The sequence below is a fragment of the Marmota monax genome, unplaced genomic scaffold, assembly GCF_021218885.2.
Source record: "Marmota monax isolate L192 unplaced genomic scaffold, Marmota_monax_Labrador192_F-V1.1 WCK01_AAM20220418_F8-fsc00138, whole genome shotgun sequence".
NCBI lineage: Eukaryota > Metazoa > Chordata > Mammalia > Rodentia > Sciuridae > Marmota > Marmota monax.
In genome coordinates this window covers 68527-89770 of record NW_026692763.1, presented here as the reverse complement: position 1 = coordinate 89770, position 21244 = coordinate 68527, and the positions used below count along the sequence as shown (strand labels likewise).

Sequence of the window (21244 nt, the reverse complement as noted above, 5' to 3'; positions counted from 1 at the left end):
TTTGAATAGAAGAGAACTACGTGGTACCACTCATTCTGTTCTCAGGGAAATTTGAGATAATTCGGAGTGAGAGTAAGGGCAGATCGGAGGTCCCAAGTATTTTCTTCAAAGTGTTTATTATGCTTATTAAATCTATTGTATACTGATGAATTAATTTGAATTATTTACATGGTCAACCTTTGAGACAATAATCTGATTTAATCAGAGCATGCAAATGTATCATTTCTCTTTGAAATCTTAAAACAGGTTTAAACTGGAAGCATCAGGACTTCTTATATCTTTCCCTACAAATACTGGTTACAAATCTGCAGTTGTCAGGTTAAATGACACAATGTCAGAAATCAAGAGAATGTGGCAATGTATTTCTTAGGGAATTCAATAAATTCCCCTGTGAGAGCATGTCCTCAGGACAGCCAACTCTTCGGTAACAAATTTCTTAAGCAAAAAGTCATTCAAATTCTGTTTATCTGTAAATATCATGCACCCTCTGACACAAGGGTGTTCATCTGCTGAAATTTCAGTGTAAAGGAAAATGACATGGTAAGAATGATTGGGTTTTCATTAGATTGTGGGACTCATGTCATTTTAGTGACTGTTTGAACTATTAAGAATTCTTTAGTTTAATTCCCAAAGCTGTATAAATCTAAGGTTTCTGTCAAGTTAAAAGTATCACAGTTCAATTATTTTTAAATCTAAGTTTCTGTTGTGACTTGGAAAATAATATTGGAGATTGTTGGCCACATCTGTCCTACTTTAGGTTATTTTATTTTTCTTGGTATTTGGATGTTTATAGCTTTTTTTGGTGAAAAATAAAATCTCATGTGTTTATAAGGATAGAAGAAGCACAAGTAATTCTGAAGGTGGAGCCTTTCAGAGGTAAAGAGAACAGCTTGCATCTTGAATATTTTATGAGATCTAGGTATTAGAAGGATGTTTCTGAGGCAGGAATGCAGCGATCTAGGAACAAAAGGGAGATGGGACCAGGGAACAGATTGTGAAATTTGTTAAAAATATTAAGTGATCCTAAGGCTGAACAGGGAGTTGAGGATGTTACTGCAGATTGTTCCTAATAAGGGGCTTAAAAGCGTAATGATTTATTGATTGGATATGCACTAATGATGTGCCCCTGATTATGCATGTGTAAATAAGAGGGCTGATTTATGAGGATACAATTGGATCTTTCAGATATATTTGGTACAAGTCTACATACTGAAAATAAATGGAGGCAATTATCTGAATATTTCAGGGGAGGAGCCCCCCACTGATTTGGAGGCTGTCTAGTATGTTAGGTGAAGAGAGAAACCAAAAAATAAATAAATAAAGGAAAATTCTAAAGAGAGTTAAGGGGAGAAAGGGGAGGAAGTCTAAGAAAACAGTTCTGTTAAGAAACATCTCCTGCTTCTCTTATTCTAAGAGGAGAAAAATAGATTCCCAGGTGCTACCAGTGAGCAAAATTTTCCTTAAAATGGAAAAAAAAAAAAGATGAGGAAAGAAAAAAGACAACATTATAAGAAATTGCTCTGTTAAAGCAACTACACATGGAGTCTGTGTAAGAAAATCAGCCTTTTCATTACAAATAGGTTTAAAAAGCCCTAGAGAAGAGAGACGTGAACAGAAGCAATATTATCCACCGACAATCTAACTCCCTTTCAGACAGCCCAGAGATGCTCAGCAGCATCATTGAACAGAGCGTTTGTCTCACGATAAAGACACATCTTTATTTCTTTCAGGATATAAAACTTGTATTTAAATCAATTCAGAGAAGCACTTTGGCTTTAAACACTAGCGAACGGGGAGAGCCTATTTAATGAAACAACATTATTTCATTTTCAAAGAATGATACTGGCAGGAGCTCTGAGTTTAAATTCTGTATTCTTTCCCTCAATTATAATTATAGATGGGTCTGAAAGGAAGCATGCCTATTACTGTCATATTTATTCTTTTGACAGGTGTTATGGGGCTGAATTTGATGAACGCAGATTCCGAGAGGTTTAGGAAGAATCTTCCAGCAAGCCTTTTCTCAGATCCCAAGTATTTTAGCACAATCCATACTCATGAAGGTGAACGAGAGCTTGTCTTCAAGGTTTATAACCTGGGAGGCAAGAGCCAGAAGGAACAGGTAAAGAGGGCTGTTGGTGGGGCCAGCTGTCTTCTTTTAACTGGGTGGGGTCGCTTCAGGGAACCGGCACCCAGTAGGGCCCCGAGTCCCGCGCGCGGCCGGAAGAGGGCGATCGACGCGCAGTCACCCGGTGGGGGCGGTGCTGCGCTGGCTCCCGCGGCGCAGGCGCACTCGTCACCGCCGCTACTGCGGCGTCCCGGGCTGGCGTCCCCCAGTGGAGGCGGGTGAGCCGCGCCGCGCAGGCCGAGGGCGGGGGCGCGGGGGCAGCGGCGACCCGAGCCACCTGGGGCGGCGGGGGCGGGCTGGGGAAGTGGAAGCCGCCGGCGTCCTCGGACCGGAGGGAAGCCTAGGGGTGACTCGCGCCGCTCCTTCCCTGCTGGCGTGCCCTCGTTCACCGGGATAGCCGGACCCCCTGAGTCGCAGGCCTCGCCCCGGGCGGCCTCGGAGGAGCTGGGGAGGCTGGTGCCGCGAGGGAGGGCGTGCGGGGGCCGGGGGTGTCCAGGCCTCTGCAAAGCCGGGTCCCGGCCCATGGCTGAAATGCTGATCTCCCGGCCCAACCTCAGGGTCAGCCTGTTTGCTCGTTTTTAAAAGGAATCTCTACCACCCACTCCATCTGCAGGAGCACCCCGTTACCTAGAGCAACCTTAGCGGTTTGATTGAGTATTTCTGTATTACAGAGCAAGTCACTCCGTGACTCCGTGGCCAAAAATCCTTAGCTTTTAGGGTTAATCTTTTTTTGTTGTTACTGTTTTTTTTTTTTTTTTTGAGATACAAATTATATCGCATATGCTTCGCCCATTTAAAGTGCATTCATTTACTGTATCTTAGAATGTGAGCTGAAATATACAATCTATCACCATAATCAATTTTAGGAATTTCCATTATCCCCCCAAAATCATCCCCTTTAGCCGTCCCACCCCCCATCTCTTCCTGTTCCTCCCAGCTCTGATTAACCACTACTCTTTCTGTCTGTATAGATTTGCTTATTCTGATCATTTCATATCAATGGTATCATACATTATGTGGCCTCTTGTGGCTGGCCTCTTTCACCTAGGAGAATGCTCTCAGGTTTCACCCATGTTATGTCATCTGTCAGTCCTTGGTTTCTTTTATTGCAGAATAATATTCCATTATATGAAAGCACCACATCCATTCATCAGGTGATGGCCCCTAGGACTCTTGAATTCGTCACTGTCACCCACCAGACCTCCAGATAGGAGGACATGGCTAAAGAACTGCTTGCGGAGGTTTTAAAGAAAAGAGAATGACAATGTATTTTTTAGCAAGTGTCCTTGGGTGGCACTGTGGGGATTGGACTGGATGGAGAGAGTCAGATTAGGAGGTGTTTGGAGAGTCCAAGCAAGAGAAAGGTACAAATTTGGAATCCAAACTAGTGCCAGTGGGAGTGAGGGGTAAGGGCTGCATTGGTTGAGAACTTGACTACACAGGAGAGGGAGTGGAGGAAGCAAGATTGCTGTCCCATTTGTAGCTTGGGAAATGGAGCACTGGAGTGGACAGGGACAGGGAGCAAAGCCATTCCTATTTTTCAGCTTTCCCCATCAAGAAGAGTAATTGCATATTTAAAAATGGCTTGTGCAGGCTTAAATTTAGCTTTTATCAGTACTCAACAGGGCATAATTTCTAGTTATTTTCTGCAGTGCCATTCTTTTTTTAATGTATGATATTTCCCATTTACTTTTAGGTGCCCTGTGTCCAGACACAGGTTAAGGAAAAGAACAGTGGGGGGCCTGGAGGCCTGTTTCTGAACATCGGTGTCAGGGATAACACTTGGCTCTCAGGAAATTTCCTTTGTGGCTTCCTCTCCCCTTTCCCTTTATTTTGTCATGGTCTCCTTTGGATTTTGTAGTTGTTTGTGTGTGCGCATGCATGCTCATGCTTAGCATTTTCTTTGTGGTCCCCTTTCTTTATCTGTGTAATTGACATCAGTCTGACTTTTTTTCATCTATATGCAGAGGTGGGGACAGGGGCACTCTAGGTGATGTCCTTGTGTTTCTTTAAAGCGTGGAACAAGGTTTTGTGGAGGAGGTTGAGAAGTACTGAATAATAGTCCAGTCAAGTGCTTTAATAAATGCATGAACCTGGTCCTTCAGGAGTCCTGAAAGAGTTCTTTGTGGGGTCCTCTACCTTGATCTGGTTAGCATTTTTATGGATGGCTGACATAGACCCAGCAGGTGGTATCATGAAGCAAGGAAGGGCATGAGCTTTGGAATCAAATAGACTTAGGTTCGATGCCTTACCTTACCATGAGCTAGCTAGCTGTTTGGCCTCTATCAAATTACTTAACCCTTCAGAGCCTCAGTTTCCTCATCTTAAAAATGAAGCTAATGGTATGTATACAATAATATTGTTGTGAGGATTAAATGAGATACCAGATGGAAGGTCTCATACTTGCTGTGTACTAATCGCTCCCTGAATGGTAATAAGACATGCCGTTAGGTAGGACAGCCAAGTTATGTCAGACTGTTCATTTCTATGGCCAGGGCTGAGTCCAGAGCTATACATACATTAGCTGCTCTGACTGGTGTTGCATAGATAAATGACATTTATGGCAGGTAGGGTTAATCTCTTTCTAATTTCTTGTACCTTATCTGTGGTTGTTTCTTTGCTTTTGTTGTATGGAGCTGAGTAGAGTTGGGTAATAGCTTGTGTGGCAGATTGTGACTCTGGACTGAACTAATAAAATACAAGATGGGGAAACTGATTTAATAATATAGTTCATGGGGGAAAGGTGCTTTTAAAGTGGATGCCAGGGCCATGTGAAAGCCTGAGCAGAGAATGCAGCTCAGATTAGGCTGCATTCCTTGAATTCCTAGATCAAAGGCGGTGACAGTGCCATCAGGGATGGAACTGGTCAGAACACAATCAACTACTACTTTCCCACTCACAGTATGTTTGAGAATGATATCAGTAATGGGGGACATATGTCCAGAGGAGGCAAGTGGGATGCAGAAGCTATGGGAGATGACATTCCTTTCCCAATGATTATGTTGAGAAAGCGATGACAAGGGGCTGTAGTAACTGACTTTGGGTGTGAGAAACTGGAATTTGGGGTAGGTGAGGGAAGATGTTAGTCCCGGAGGGCAGAGCTGAGACCAGTGAGTAGAATTGTGTGGTGGCAGGCTTTAGCTCAGAACCAGAAGGATTTCCCAGCAGCCTGAGTGGAGGAAAATGGGGTGCCTGTGAGTTCCCTGCCACTAGGGTGCATGTTGAGGAAGGAAAACTGGATGGCTCTCTGCCAAGGGTGTTTCTTAAATAACTTTTTATTACAAACATTTTCAAAATGCATAGAAGTTAAAATAATGGCAAAATGTCCATCCCTAACATCCAAATGAAGTCTTGACATTTTGCCACTTTTTTTTTTTTTTGTACCGGGGATTGAACCCAGGGGCGCTTAACTAGTGACTCACATCCCCAGCCTTTGTTTTGTTTTGTTTTTAATTTTTAGTTGTAGATGGACATAACATCTTTATTTTATTTATTTATCTCTGTGTAGTGCTAAGGATCAAACCCAGTGCCCCACATGTGCCAGGCCACACGTGCCAGGCCACACATGCCAGGCAAGTGCTCTACCACTGAGGTATAGCCCAACCCCTGTTTTGTATTTTTTGAAATTTAGAGACAGGTCTTGCAGAGTTGCTTAGGGCCTTGCTAAATTGCTGAGGCTGACTTTGAACTTGTGAAGCTCCTGCCTCAGCCTGCTGAGCCCCTGGGATGATGGTGTGCGCCCCTGTGCCTGCCTCCACGTTTCCTTATCTTTCTCACTCTGTCTCTTCTCTCCTGGTGTTGACTTTTGCTCAATGATTTGAAAATAAGTTGCAGATCTGATGACACATCACCTCTAAATAATTCCCACTTGCATCTCCTAAGAATAAGGGAATTCTACACATAACCATAACATCATAATTAATGATTAATAATAATTCACATCATTCTCTAATGTCAGTTGTGGGATTATTTTCAGTGGGGAAGTTAAGCAGGATGATCACTGTGTGGAGGACAGCTGGCGGGCCCCTGAGGGCAGGTAGATCTCCTTCCAGTAATCCAGGCCAGAGCCTGAACTGGAGCCTGGGCTAGAGTACTTTGGGGTGATGAGGGCTTTTTGAGGTCATCCCACTGAACATGGTTCAGGGTACTGGACGAGTGAGGGCTCCCAGGAGGAAGTGCCAGACCCAGAGTTGAGTAGTGAAGACTGAGAGCTGCAGGAAACAGAGGAGTATTGTAGGAGGACACGGGGGGGGGGTGTTCAGCAAACAGATACGGGACGTTTTGGGGAAGGGATAATATGGGTCAATTTGATTGGGCTGTGAGGTACCCAGATATTTGAACATTATTCTAGGTGTGTCTGCGAAGACATTTATGGATTTAAATTGGTAGATTTGATCAGGCAGTTTGTCCCCTTTAATATGAGTGGACCTCATTCAATCTATTAAAGTCCTGACTAGAATGAAAAGTCTGAGTCTTCCCCAAATAAGAAAAATCCTTTTGCTTGGTGGTCTTTGTATGGAGACACTGGTCCTTCCTGGTTGTACAGTAACTTTTAGGCTTTGTGCTAGAACTATGACGTCAGCTCTGCAGATTTCAGACTTGCTAGTCTCTATAATTCCTTGTAGCAAATCACACACACATACACACACACACACAAATGCATATACCCTTCAATTGGTTGTGTTTCTCTGGAGAGCCCCTAATACTTCATGCCAGGTATTCTGTGACAGTGCCGATACCGTAACAGGAAAACAGAAAGTGCGCTGTCACGAGTGTGCCATTTAAGGCTCAGTTTGCTTGGATTAGGCCTAAGTGTTGAGGTGCAGATGAGAGATGGGCAGGGGCCAGATCAAAAGGGACCTTGCAGGCCACAGAAAGGAATCTGGATTTTATTCTGTAGACCAGTGCTTTCTAAACTTCAGTTCCACTTTTATGATTTCTGACATATCCACATTTCAATCACATTTTTATTCAGTCACATTATTATTTGCTTGGTACATTTTTAAAAATCAATTTTATGCCCATTCCTTTAAAAACTATTTTAAGCCTAATATCTATGATATTGTGGCTTTTCCTCATCACATATAGAAATAAATATAAAAATCTTTACAATGAAAAAATGTGATCCATATACTGCTTAAAATAATTTCAGGTGTTTGTCTTACATAATGGAAAATGTTGCCATGAATGATGAGGAGTAGGAGTGAATATTAAGGGTTAAACTTCCTCGGGATAAGATACCCTGAGATTTATGTTTCAGAAAGAGTCACTCTGGCTGTTGGGTGGAGAATATATGAGAGAAATGGATTGAAAGGCTGGGAAACCAGCTTGAGGACTATCACAGTTGAGATTTAAGTCTGAACCAAAGCTGGGTGTGGGAGGCTGAGGCAGGAGGATTGCAAGTTCAGGGCCAGCCTGGGCAACTTAATGAGATCATGTCTCAAAAAAGGGGGTCTGGGAGCGTAGCTCAGTCGCAGAGTGCTGGCTGAGTATGTGTGAGGCTCTGGTTCCATCCCCAGAAATACCAACACATATGCGCGTGCACATACACACACACACACACACACATACACACATGGAGTCCAAACCAAGAGGAGGAGACAAATTTGAGGAAAAATTAGAGGTAAAATTTGATAGGACTTAGAAACCAGTGGATTGGAGATTGAGGGATAAGGAGGAGGTAAGTTCACTCTGTGATGGTTTTAGTTTGGTTGCCAGGGCAATGAAGATGCCATCACAGATGCAAGGAGCCTGGGTGGGAAGCAAAGGTCAAGTCCAAAGGGCAGGGAAGAGAAGCAAGCATTTCCAGGGTCACAGGGTTTGACTCTTGTTTTAGCAATGATGCTGTGAAGTTCGTTGCCCCTTAATAATAAGCCTACACTTTAAATTAAATTAAAACATTTTTAATTTAGTTCTTCTAAGTGGACCCACACATGTATTCTCTACTAGTTATTACTGAGAATGACTAAGTATTATAATTGAGCTGAAAATAATCTACCGCCCATACTTGCTGGGTTGGTTACTAAGTATTGCTTGGGTTTTAAGAAATGAAACAAAGTTGTGCTCTTTCCAAATGTTAATTTTGAGGACTACAGATGGTAACCATCTGTTACACGACTAGCATTTTACAATATTTGATTAGCACTTTATATAGTTTGGGGAAGCCTGCCAGGGGAATCTGCCCATCTTGTTTGGGACTCTGTTTGTATGTCCTCTATGGTTGCCCTTGAAGTTCTTGGCCAACATTGTATGGGGTCCCCTCTGTTTTTTGGGCTTACCTGTGGCTAGTCAGACTGATGTTGATTCATAGTAGAAGGAACTTGAGGAACCTTATCCTTTTTAGACTCTTCCTTACAGCTAGAACCAACTGAGTACATCATGGAAACAGAATTTGGGAGGTCAGAATCTGTCATCCATTTAGGACTCTTTGGATTGCAAGTGACTAAACAACAAGCACAAGCAGCTTTGGCAAAGGACTCATATCATTGAGAGGTCTAGGACTGGGGTGCCTTCAGGTGGATGGTTTTAGGGCTCACATGAGTTCTTTGGACTTGGTTTCTCTCAGGGTCTCAGCTCTGCCTTCTGTGGTGAGGCTGCAGTGTCAGGGTTCAGTAAGAGGCAAGATGGCTTCCCTGAGAGGATCAACACTAGTGGGAAAGAGGTGGAGTCCTTTCAGTCTCATCTTCAGAGATGGTGAGCTTTACTTTTGATTGGATCAGCTTCTAGCTGTGAACCAATCTGTGAACCAATCCCTGAGCTCACATGGATGCAAAGCTCTGATTGGTCTGGAGGGCTGAAACTTGTGGAAGGATGTATCCTGAGTTGCACACAAAGCTATTCCAGGGGATGGTGGGAAGACAACCACTGTCCATTTCAGAGTCAGAGCAAGAGGGAACCAGGAGGAATTACAGATGTGTATTGTTGTCAGGAAGATAACATGCTGGAAGGGGAATGAAGGAGCTTCTGAACCCTGATATTCTGAAGAGACCAAGGATTGAACCCAGGGTTGCTTAACCACTGAGCCACATACCCAGCCCCTTTTTTAGGGTTCTCACTAAATTGTTTAGGGCCTCACTAAATTGCTGCGGCTGTGAAGGAACTTCTTTTTTTTTTTTTTTTTTAAGTTTTCAGCGGACACAACATCTTTGTTTGTATGTGGTGCTGAGGATCGAACCCGGGCAGCACGCATGTCAGGTGAGCGCACCACCGCTTGAGCCACATCCCCATCCCTGAAGGAACTTCTTAATAACTTTCTTTCCTTAGTGTAAGGACATCTGATTTAGTGTTTGCTTCTCTCTGGCTGGGGTGTGGATAAGAAGGTTGTCTTGCTCTTTTTTATACTACGTTAAACTTGTATCATTCACTTAATCTGTCGTTTAGCTCCTTCAGCTGGAACACAGAGAGCCTGTCTCTCAGAGAGGGAAAATCTGTACAAAGGAGATAGTCGACTCTTGGAGTTCAGCTCAACCAGTGTGTGAAGACTGCTGTGGGCGAGGGGCTGCACTGGAACCTGGGCCAGGCTGTCACCTAGTGGGAGCCACTGGCCTGGCAACAGATGAATTCCCCAGTGGGAAGTACTGCAGCAGCACTATGACCAGGGCCCTGTAGCCCCACACACCATGGAGTGATTCCCCTATCCTCAGGAAGGAACAGTGCCAGGAAGGACTTCCTGGAGGAAAGAGCTGGATCTGGAAGTCTGAGTGAGGAGATGGGAAAGGGAGCATAGAGCTCAGCAGACTGCGTCTACAAAGGTACTGAGAGGTGATGCTTTGGGATCTGGGAGATGTTCCTGTGGCTGAATGTAATGTACCCAGGATACTGGTTCCAGAGCTCCTTTGGTGGCAGTGTGGAGGAGATTGGAGTGACGTGGGAGGCAGGGGCACCAGGCAGAGTTCTATGGCAGAAGTTCAGGCCTGAGCCAATGGGGCAGTGAGAACAGGGCGGGACATGGCTGTGGGCTGGGAGTCTCTTAATGAATGTTTAACTAGCCCTTACATTCTAGAATCTACCATTTAAAAACATTTATATGCTTTTAGTTTCCTTAAAAAAAAAAAAGACAAAGTTCAGGCTAGGGTAGTGGGTTCTTTGGAGAGGACATGTATAATACAAAGATTAAAAATATAGGTCTTATAGAAGAAAGGATTTTGAATATTTTCACCATAAAGAAATGATAAGTGAGGAGGAAGACATGTTTAACCCAATTTAAACATTCCAAAATGTATACACATTTTGAAATATCACTGGTACCCTATACATTTGTAAAATTTTTATGTTTGATATATTAAAAAACAAATTTAAATTAAAAAGAAAGAAAAGAATATGGGCTCTGCAGACCCAAAAGAGCATGGAGTATCGTTCCACTTATACAGACTATAGAGAATGCAAACAAACCTGCAGTGATAGAAAGCAGATCAGTATTTGCTTGGGGATGGGAAAGTGGGGACGACAGGGATGACAAACAGGCATGAGGCAACTGGGGATGATGGGTATGTTCACTCTTGATTGTGGTGATGATCTCTCTCGAATGCATTGAGGTCAAAACTTATGGAATGGTACCCTTTAAATGTGTGTGCTTGACTGTACGTCAACAACACTTCAGTAAAGCTGTTTTTTTTAAACATGGGCTCTGGAGCTAGATTGCCAGTGTTGAAATCTCAGTTTTTACCTTTATCAGCTGTGATCTTGGGCAAGTTACCAGACTTCTGTGCTTAGTTTTTTAATGTATGCATGAATTGCAAACAGGTAAGTGCTCAGCACTCAACACACAGTGAAGTAAAGTCATATGCCCAGGCTCTGACTTCACCTGGTCACTCCGTGTGCAGCTGCTTCTTCATACAGAGCCTTCTAGAATCATGCTTTTCAAGCTTTAATGTGCATATGAATCTGCTGGGATCTTGTTAGCATGCAGATTGGTCTAAGGAATCTGGTTGGCCTCAGACTCTGTATTTCTGACAAGTTTCTGAGTAGTGCCATTGCTGCTGGTCTAGGGCTGTGCTTTGAGTAGCTTCTCCAGTCTCTTCCCTGGTGCTGTCACTAGGACATGCCTGGCTAGCATCAGAGCTGGTTGCTCCGATTGCCACTCAGAGTCTTCTTGCTTATCTTCCCTCCTCTGCTCAATATCACCTACTTACCCGCCACCTGAAGTTGGACTCCAGAAAAAAGACACCAATGATGAGACTGTGTGTCTCCCTCCATGCTTGCTTATGATTCTTGCAGGACTGTTTGTGGGCTGAGACTTCAGCAGGGTTGAGACCCAGCCCAGGGTGTGGGCTCCATGGGAGTGGGCCAAGAAGGGGACCTGGCTTCTGTGCTGCCTTAGGCCTGCTTCTCAGAGGGCTGGGTCCAAGAGGCCAGAACCATGTAGAGATCTGACTTGATACCTAAGAAGGAATGCTTTTTGTTTTCCAGAAGAGGGTCTTGCGGATGGCCCCGCTACCTGGGGCAGAGCTGATCCAGAAGCCACGACAGCTCTACCGATACTTGCTGCATTGTTGCCGGCAGCTGCCAACCAAGGGCATCCAGGAGCATTACAAACATGCTGTCAGGCAGGTGGGAACCATGATGCACTGTGTCAGGGGGGGTCCTTTAATGTGGGGGTCTGGCAGGGAGTCAGGCCAGGGGAAGGATAGTCTTTCAGGTGGGGGTTGGAGTTTGGCAAGAGAAACTGGAAACAATGCTGAGCAACACAGCCCCTCTCTGGTGTCTGTCCAGGAGGCCGAGGCTGCTCATAGCACATCACCTCTGCTCCAGCATATGAATAGGGCAGTTCAGTGGGTAATTGAAATAGACTGTAGACCACGTCATTTTGCCAACAGCACACAACCTGAATTTAATCACAGGAAAATATCAGGTAAACCCAAACCACCATCTACCAGACAACCTACTGGCCTGTACTCATCAAAAATGTCAACTTAGCTGGCCATGGTGGCACACATCTGTCATTCCAGTGGCTCTGGAGGTTGAGTCAGGAGGATTGCAAGTTCAAAGTTAATCTCAGCAAAAGCAAGGCACTAAATGACCCAGTAAGACCCTGTCTCTAGGTAAAATACAAAATAGGGCTGGGGATGTGTTGAGTGTCCCTGAATTCAATCCCTGGCAAGCTCCCACCCCCCAAAAAAATGTCAATTTCATGAAACAGAGCTGCCCTGGATTAAAGGAGACTAAAGAGATGTGAGAACTAAATGTAATGCATGATCCCAGATTGGATTCTGGACCAGAAAAAAATGTCTGTAAGGGACATTATTGGAGCAGTGCATGAAATTGGAATGTGGGTTGTACATTAGATAATAGTGTAAATGTTAAATTTTCTGCATTTGATTACTATGATTATATAAGAGAACGCCCTTGTTGTTAAGAAATGCACATTGAAGTGCTTAGGGTTTGTGGGCACAATGTCTGCAAGATACTTTTAAATCCTTCCAGGGAAACCTTATAATACACATACAAAGAACAATAAAGCAAATATAGCAAAATGTTAACAACTAGTGATTGTGGAAGGGAATTCTTCGTACTTTTTTTTGCAACCTTTCTGTAATAAATCATTTCCAAATAAAAAATTTAAAAATTAGAATTCATACAAGTATAATATGAAAAGTTAAAAAAAATATAGAGAGGTAGCAACAGAAGGCTGTGGGAACACAGAGAAGGGAGTGGTTAGCCATCTGGGGGAGTCAGGAGGGCTTTCCAGAGGAGGCAGTTGAGGTGGTTCCTCAAGAGAGAAGGGGGATGTGTGGGGTTGGGAATGACAGGGAAGGGAGGTACCAGTTCTTTCTAAAGGGCCCTGAGAATCACCCCAGTGAACCCAAATCTCAGACTGATCCGAAGCCAACATCAGCCTGTGCTCTGTCTTGGGCCTGGCTGGATTCCTCAAAGCCACCTCCTCCACTGCCTTCTGTCCCTGCTTGGCTGTTCCAGAGAGAAGCCCTCTTCCTGGTGTGGGGGAGGAGGAGGTCTCACTCTGAGGAAAGCAGCTTCAGTGAGGAGCAAATTCAACAGAGAGATTGAAGTTTCCTTTTAGCCCTGATAGCCTGCCTATCAGAGGCCCAGAGGGTCAGTCCTTTAAGCATCTGCCCTGCTGCCAGGATTGTCCTCTTTGCTATCAAATAGACTAGGATTCAAATGCTGTTGCTTAGCAGCACATTTGGATTTCTGAGCCCCTGTTTCCTCAGCTCTAAGTGGGATAATGATAACCATAGAGGATTAAGAGATGCTGGGTGTATCCTGCCAGCAGTGTTATCTGGCCAAGGACTGGTGCTCTGAAGCTGCTGGCACTGTGAATTTTGTCTAGTTATCTTTTTTTTTTAATGCTGAAACTTCCAGAGTTTCCGAGTTCATTCAGATGAAGACAACCCTGAGAGAATCCAGCAGATTATTAAAAGAGCCATTGAAGATGCTGACTGGATCATGAACAAAGTAAGTGCTTGGTTCCCACCTCAGCCTGAGAATGGGGCAGTGATAACTGTGACCACTAGGAGTCGCCCCCGCCCCACAGCTGAGAAGGGCCAGTGCTCAGGCCATCCCCACCAGCTACTCCTCTTCTGGTTGCATTTATTTTCTGCAAGTTTGGGTGAGGGGTTCACCCTTAATCCTTAAAGGCAGATTTCTGCCAAAAGTGCTGAACGAGCTGGAATGGGGACTTAAGCGAAGGGAGAGAACTGTCTTGGAAGCAGTGGTGCCAGAGCTGGCAGCAGTGCTGTGGTGGCTCCAAGAGGACAGCTGTTTGGGGACTCCAGGGTACTCACACTGTGGCAGGATTATTGAGGAATCATTCAGGGATCTGTTGGGTGGAGGAAGGGAGTGAGACAGGAATGTAGATGGTGTTAAAACAACCTAGAGAAGGAGTTTGCCCCTAGCTCCCTATCCTTCCAACTCAGAATCTCCAAATATGGGGTTCAGGGTCCATTTTTGTAAACAGTGATTGGCAGAGGATCATCCTATGATTTCTGAGAGTCTTCCTCTTAGAGGAATTCTCAGATCCTGAGAATTTTCTTCCTCAAACAAGATTCAAAGTATGGGTGACCACATGTTCGTTTCTAATGTTACCAGTTTCTTTATTATGAGCCTCCTCCTGCCCCCAACCAAGGCCAGCAGCTTCTTTTTCTGTTAAATGAAAGAGAGGGTCCAGGCATGAACTAGAGATTGGACTGTCCAGTGTCTCCTGCCTGGGTGTCACCACTGCTGAGGAGCCTCTGCTGGAGGCGGGGAGACCTAGGTGACTAGGGTTTGAGATTTCCCGAGTTCTCTCCCCACTGGCTTCCCTCACCCACTTCTAATCTCTCTATCTTACAGTATAAAAAACAAAACTGAGACTCCAGAGCCCAAAGTGAAGCTGTCCTAGAGACATTTAAAATCCAGAGGTCTCTCTTCTCCTGGAGCCAGTCAGCAGCAGCAGTTTTGGAATATTCTTTGGCCCTGTTGGCTTAGAGAACAAGAAATCAGGAGGAAAAAGCTAACATCCGCTCAGACAGCTCTTCTCTCCACGGTCATGTTTCCAGCATCTTTTATGTTTGCTCTTCCAGCTAGTCACGATGTGAAATTTGGGGAGAATATGGTGTTTTTTTGTTTCTTTTGTGTGTTTTTCATTTTTGTTTTTTTATTATTTTACTTTGCTCTGAAAGTGATTCATTTATTCTGGAGGTCTCTCTACCATTCCCTGAGCCCCACATCAGATCTCCCCACAGTTGGCCGCTTGCACAGAGGAAAGCGAGTGGGCTTGAGAAGCCGACAGATCTGGATCTGAAGCCCAGCTCAGCAGCTTTTCTGGTGACTCGCCTTTGAGATTGGTTTCCTCCTTGAGGAGGATTAAATAAAATGGAGTTGAAGTGCCTAACGTAGGATATGGTACCTGCCAATAAATGTCCCTCTGAGGAAGCTGTTCTGCGCGGCCCCTTCCCTTCCCATAGTGCTCTGTACATCTCTAGCACCCACTGTGTCACGTCTTAGTGATTTGTTCATGAGCTTGTCCTGTCCCAGCTTGGAGCCCCAGAGCCCCCATGGGTGACTCATGCTCAGCAGTCTACCAAGATACTGCTCTTCATGTCCCCTGTCCCTCCATGCCCAGGGACAAAGAGGCCCTGGTCCTTGCCTTCAAGGAATTTAGTTTCTTCAAAATGGCAAAGTGTACACTACCTGAGACCAGCAAGAACACCAAAGCAGCTGCGGCAGACGCCTGGCCAGCAGGCCGCTGTGAACCTGCAGTCTGTCTTCACTGGCCCTTCCCTGCCTTGCCACATCACGGAGGGAAGGGAGGGCAGGGGAGAAGGGGAGTAGGTCCAGGGGGAAGTGGCCAGGGTGGGTGGAGCTATCAGAAAATGTAGAGAAACCACAAAAGGATTTGAATTTTCCCCAGACACTCAGCCAGAGGGATGAGCTACCATGTGTTCATGTCCTTGCGATTATGTAACTTAAAGTGACATCTATATGTACACAACTGACTGACAAATAATGAAGTATATGTATCAATTTGTGAAAACTCTTGTCTCTTCTCAATTGATATTCCCAAAGCATCAAAGCACGGGTCATGCCGCTGCTGTGTGCTGTCATACTAGGTGCTGAGGACTTAGACGGGTGTCAGACATGGGCTGTCCAGGAGGGAATGTTCTTCAGAGGAGATAACCAGGCACTGGTCCTGCTGCTGGACAACAGTTTCTGATGTTAGATTTGCTGCAGCAGCTGAGGACAGGCTGAGGGCCTTCGGACCAAGCCCAAAGTGGCACCAAACCCCCATCCCCACACGTGTTGTTCAACACCTCAGAAGCTGGGGGACCTGTTGTGATAAGCTGTAGAAAATATCATGATCACAGTAGCCGGTGGTCATATTCTAAGCCCTTCACCAATAGGAGAGATGTGAGTGAAGATCACCAGAGGGAGGGTATCCTTTGCCCTTGACTGACTCGGGGGTTTTTCCTTGGCCTTCAGTTCACTGGTTGATGCCTGATCTAGGTGTGCTGACTCTCTCAGGTGTTAGACAAGGGGTCCCCAGCTCCAGCATGAGACTGGCCTGTGAGGGAGTAACATATAGATGTGACAGGTTGTGTACATATAGATGTGACAGGTTGGTTGGTTAACAGTGTGTTGGCTGCTCTCCAGCAGTCCTGTGATGCCGGAGAAGGTGGTGAGCCTTGCCATGTGGGGCACATGCCTGAGAAGGCAGATGGAAGCCCCAGGATAGGAAGACAGGATGTACACAGCAGGGCAGAGGTGGCCAGGGCACTGGGTGAGGCCTGGAGACCTTCTTCCAGCCCCCACAGCAGCCTACCTGAGCACTGCCCTAAGACTCTGCACCCAATTGCCCTGCAGGGATGGTGTGCACGGGTACGCAAATCACCCAGGACCCCAGTTCTTAGGTGCACACAAGATGAAGAAAATGAACACGAGGGCTTGCTGACCCAGAGCCAGGCACTGTGGCCTGCTATAATGGACTTTGGAGCTGGACACATTGAATTTAAGTCCCAGCTCCGACATTTAGTAGTGCATTTGGGGTGCATTTCCTGACCTGTCAACCTCGTTTTCTGCATTACCTGCATTCTGCGTGCACATCCGGTGGGCGGTGCGACAGGCAGTCAGCCAGGTGGCCTCCTTTCCCCCTTATCTTTGGTCATGACCCTTTCCTTTTAAATGGCTCCCTTTTCCTCTCTCTGGTGTCTGCTGGAGGAGCACAGTGCCATCAGAAAAGGATCTGGTGTCTGTCATCTCCACCTGGCTGATACTTATTTGCAGTTATATTGACCTTCTGGGGTTCATTTGCATTAGAAAGTTTCTGTATGGTGAGGGGCAGCTCCACTGAAGTCTCCCAGTCCCCCTGTGAGAGACCCTGTCAAGTTTGGAGGCCGATTCCTGGGGCAACATTGCAACTTGAGTCTTGCCACGAACTTATGCTCCCTGGACAGAGCCTGCCCTGCCCAAGGTTTCTTTCCCACCCCTGTGCCACTCGATCTTAATTGAGGACTTCCTCTCCTTCCTCCTTTCTTCCAGACAGGAAGGAATCACAGTCAAGGGAAGGACTGGCATGGGTACCTGGAAACAAATGTGGCTCTTAGCATCTTATCATAACAATATTTATTTTTTTCTCCTATTATTCCTTCATATTTTTTCTGGAGGTTTTAGTTCTCCCTGACCCTGGGTGAAAACTAGGACTAGCCTCAAAATTTTCAATCTTAGATTAAACAGAAAGCTATGATTACCTTTAAGTCACAAAACAGCCTCAATTCATGAAGTGAAATGTCCAGTCTCAAGTAAAGATAAAATTTCAGAACTGAATTAGGTTCAGGCTTCCTCTTCTTCCATCTGGGCTCTGCCACAGATGGAAATCTGCTGCCAGAGATGCAACACAGGCAGTCCTTGTTAACTAGCGAGAGGGGTAAAGGCACAAAATAGTACCACTTATTCAAGTACTCCCATGTCATTCAGTGTGGCCAAGACACGATGGTGGGCAGAAAGAACAAGGATAGAGTGGGGATTAGGTTGGGACAGGGCACAGGACCCAATCATGCAGAGATTTGCAGGCCATGCTCTTCCCCAAGAGATGAGCCTGTGATACTCTCTTTATACCTTCCCCACCAGAGAGTGAACCCCTTGGCCATTGCAGCCAGCTGTGTGCCTGCTGTTGGGGCAGTGAGCTCTAGGGTTTGCTGAACAGAAGAACGACTCTACCAGGAAACTCATGTCTCACCTTCCTTGGGTTTTGTTTTGTTTTTCCATTTTCTAGTAGTGAGGTGTCGGGAGGTGGTCATGATTTCTTAGCTAAGTCTTCTTATCAGAAGTGCTTAGGAGCTGCTTTAGAGGAGGAACACTGACCCTCACTGCTCAGTGAGAAGTCACTGGTGCCACTCACAGACTGCCCCAAGGAAGTTCATCTTGATGCAGAGGATTTCCCCCAAAGCAAAGGTTACCAAGAGCTGCAATGCACACTTCCTCCCAGCCTCCTGAAATGGTCCTGTTCCTCTGTCCATTTATTCTCTCTAGGGGTTAGGAATTAATCTGAGCTCCAGAGCAGACAAAACAAGCACTCTTTTACAATGACAGGGGACGACTTGGTAGGATTGATGTGAGGGAGGAATCCTGTGGACAGGAAATACGGGTGCTGCACACATAAATACCATGGTTGCCTGGAGAAAAACACTGAACACAATTATTTGAGCCAAATACCTGCTTGACTCACCATCTTTTGTTGAGACAAAGATCGACAACCTGGTTATTCAGACTCCCTTATTTGGCAGACATCTTCTCAAAAATGAGGTAAGGCTGTCACTTCAAGGAAAACAACTGACAGAACCTGTTGCCAATGACAAAAAAATTAATCTTTCTGTCACAGGCCAATGGATTTTAATATAACACTACAAAAAGTTCACAATATATGGGGCTGGGGCTGGGGCTCAGTGGTAAAGCGCTTGCCTTGCATGTGTGAGGCACTGGGTTTGATCCTCAGCACCACATAAAAATAAACAAAGATACTGTGTGTTCATCCACAAATAAATAGATTTTTTTTTTAAAAAGTTCACAATATGGTTTCAAACTTTTAAGAAACTACCACTTATCAAGTTTTGGTATGACATCAAGAATGTCCATTTCCTGCCAGGTGTGGTGGTACATGCCTGTAATCCCAGTGACTCAGGAGGCTGAGGCAGGAGGACTACAAGTTCAAAGCCAGCCTTAGCAACTTACTGAGGTCCTAAGCAACTTAGCAAGACCCTGTCTCAAAATAAAAAATAAAGGGGCTGGGGTTGGGGCTCAGTGGTAGCACACTTACCTGGTTTGTGTGAGGCACTAGGTTCAATTCTTAGCACCACATATAAATAAATAAAATAAAGGTCTATCAACAATTTTAAAGAACTAAAAAATAAAAAGGGGATGTGGCTCAGTAGTTAAGTGCCCCTGCATTCCATCTCTGGTACTCCTTCCCCCCTCAAAAAATGTTCTTTTGCCTAACACACATCTGTGTGAGGCTGGATTTTCTTCACATACTTCAAGTAAGGCAACGAGACACTGTATTGCATCAGACTGAATGCAGAACCTTACAAAATGCACCTGAAGGGTCATAAAAACTGAAAGGAAGGTCACTCCCATCCCTAAATCTTTTAGAAAGTTTTTTAAATAAAATATATTAATATGTGATTGGTTTATTTTTCTTTTTAAATGAATTGATAAGTAAAAATTTCAAAGTTCTGTTTTAATTTCTAGAACAATAAATATCAATACATAAAATTTCTTTAAACAAAAGCTTTCCAGGATTCTCAATAATTATTAAGAATGCAAAGGATGCTGAGAATAAAAAATTTGAAAACTATTATTCCATAGTGTGGCTTAGTTAGAACTTGCCCCTTTTGTTGCAAATTGAATTATTTGACCCTAAATTTAGGTCCTTAGTTTGGACTGAAATTATATTTTGTCATATTGATGTTGGCCTGAGAGGCCAGTGAAAAACCAGCCTCTACCTCACAGCAAAGCCTGTCAAGGAAGGGGCATGACCTTTGTCCTTGGAAAAGACTACAGAGCACTCCTAGGCACATTCCCACCCTGCTGAGTTGTTTATCTACAAATAACAGGAGAGATCTGCTGAGCCAGGTGTCCCTGACTCAGTCAGGCTAGGTGAGGGCCCATAGCAACCCCCTAGCAGCCACCAATCAGCATGAGACAGGGAAATACCTGGGATGCCAGATGACCCTCCCAGTAGTTTATGATGTTGGGAAACCCTGTAGTTCAGCATGAACACCCCTCTTGGCTTAAACCAATCAGTTCAAATGAATCCCCCTCTTGAGTAACCAATCACCCCTACCCAACTTGTTTCCGCCAGTGAATGTGCTAATCATAGTTTAGAGTTGTTTTATTATTTTCCCTGTGGTGTATGATGATTTTCTAAGAGATGCTATGAAGTATGTGAAGTCCCTGCCTTCTCCAAAGAGTGTATAAAACTGCTGCAAACCCTGGGCTCGGGGCCTCTCAGCGTCACCAGTTGCTGTGTGCACACGGAGGACCGTGCTAGCTTGCAATAAACACCTCTTTGCTGCTTACATCGTCTTGGTCTCTGGTGGTCTTTTGGGGGTCCCGAATTCTAGCCTAACACCAGCTTGTCAGAATTATTTGGAATGGGGGCCTGTCATCCAGCAATAAATTATCCTTAATAGTTTCATTTCCTATGTAGTTGTGCCATTCATTTCTATGTCAATTTACTTAATTCAACAAACATTGAACACCTCTTATGTATTCAGAATTTCACCTGTATCTCATCCAGACTGGGCTATGTGGTTTAATTGGCTCTCCTTATTGATCTGTCTAGTTTCTGGAAATGTGTGGAAAGATTCCATTTTAGGCAGCTATGATTGATTACCCACAGGAACCTAGAAATATCTTTCAGCCTAAAATTGAAATTATTTTTTCTAAAAGCTGTTTCCTATTTATAGACACTAACCCACATTTACACACACACACACACACACCTATAACATTTGTTACTAATGAGTATGGTCGAGAAATGGTGAATTACTTTGAAAACATGCTCTTTAGACATTGTTACCTTTCTATTTATACCAATCTCTAAAATTCTCCAGCTGGAGAGGTACATGAAATTGTCCAAGTGGCCGGTTTGTCAATCCAGCCTCAGCCTGCAGCCTCCAGGCCTGGAGACAACCAACAGCCTCCTCTTTCTCTTTCCCATAGTGATTTCAGGCTTTCTCTGGCCCAGGCCCCATTTCTTCCCTTGATTACTTGGTTATCAGAGACCAATCTGGGTCAGATCCTTGGCTTAGAAGAGAACAGGGAGAACACATACACACACAACTAGACCTTCACAATCAAAAACTTCCCTAAACTTAGCCATTCTCACTCACTCAGGTCATCTCAGGCATCGGCCACCTCCCTTCCCACTGAACGCCCTCCACACCTTCTGCACTTGGCTTCAAAGCCCGTGGTGCCTTTCTCACCTTTCTGTTTAGAGAAACAAGCCAAGAGAGGCAAGGTCCTTTGTCCAAGGTTGCATCTCAAGAACACACTTGTCCCAAGTAGGCCCTCTCTGGAGGCTGAAGATCTCTCTCTCTCACAAGTGATCAGAGACGATAATGCATCTCCATTAAGTTATACTTTTAAAGTTATAATTTTTATCCTCTCAAAAGTTCCAAAAGAATT

General features: G+C 44.7%; 1 protein-coding gene across 4 annotated transcripts; it reads left to right on the top strand.

Moving 5' to 3' along the window:
* Positions 1 to 1969: 1969 nt before the first annotated feature.
* On the top strand, positions 1970 to 14959 carry Lyrm9 (LYR motif containing 9). 4 transcript variants are annotated; one of them, XM_046447018.2, is made up of 6 exons: positions 2278 to 2343; positions 9250 to 9319; positions 9506 to 9876; positions 11534 to 11674; positions 13445 to 13537; positions 14414 to 14959. In XM_046447018.2, the coding sequence occupies exons 4-6, from the start codon at positions 11549 to 11551 to the stop codon at positions 14429 to 14431; spliced, it is 237 nt and encodes a 78-aa protein (XP_046302974.1). In that variant the 5' UTR covers positions 2278 to 2343; positions 9250 to 9319; positions 9506 to 9876; positions 11534 to 11548; the 3' UTR covers positions 14432 to 14959. The 4 variants fall into 4 exon arrangements, with proteins under 4 accessions (XP_058436005.1, XP_046302973.1, XP_046302974.1 ...); XM_058580023.1 differs by lacking the exon at positions 9506 to 9876 and having other exon boundaries at positions 2281 to 2343; XM_058580022.1 differs by lacking the exons at positions 2278 to 2343; positions 9250 to 9319; positions 9506 to 9876 and adding an exon at positions 1970 to 2119.
* Positions 14960 to 21244: the final 6285 nt, after the last annotated feature.

Coding starts and splice junctions, on each gene's coding strand:
- Lyrm9 (XM_058580022.1), top strand. CDS start 1,970: ATGAACGCAGATTCCGAGAGGTTTAGGAAGAATCTTCCAGCAAGCCTT. Junction 2,120..11,533: donor GCAAGAGCCAGAAGGAACAG/GTAAAGAGGGCT, acceptor TTTGTTTTCCAG/AAGAGGGTCTTGCGGATGGC. Junction 11,675..13,444: donor ACAAACATGCTGTCAGGCAG/GTGGGAACCATG, acceptor TGAAACTTCCAG/AGTTTCCGAGTTCATTCAGA.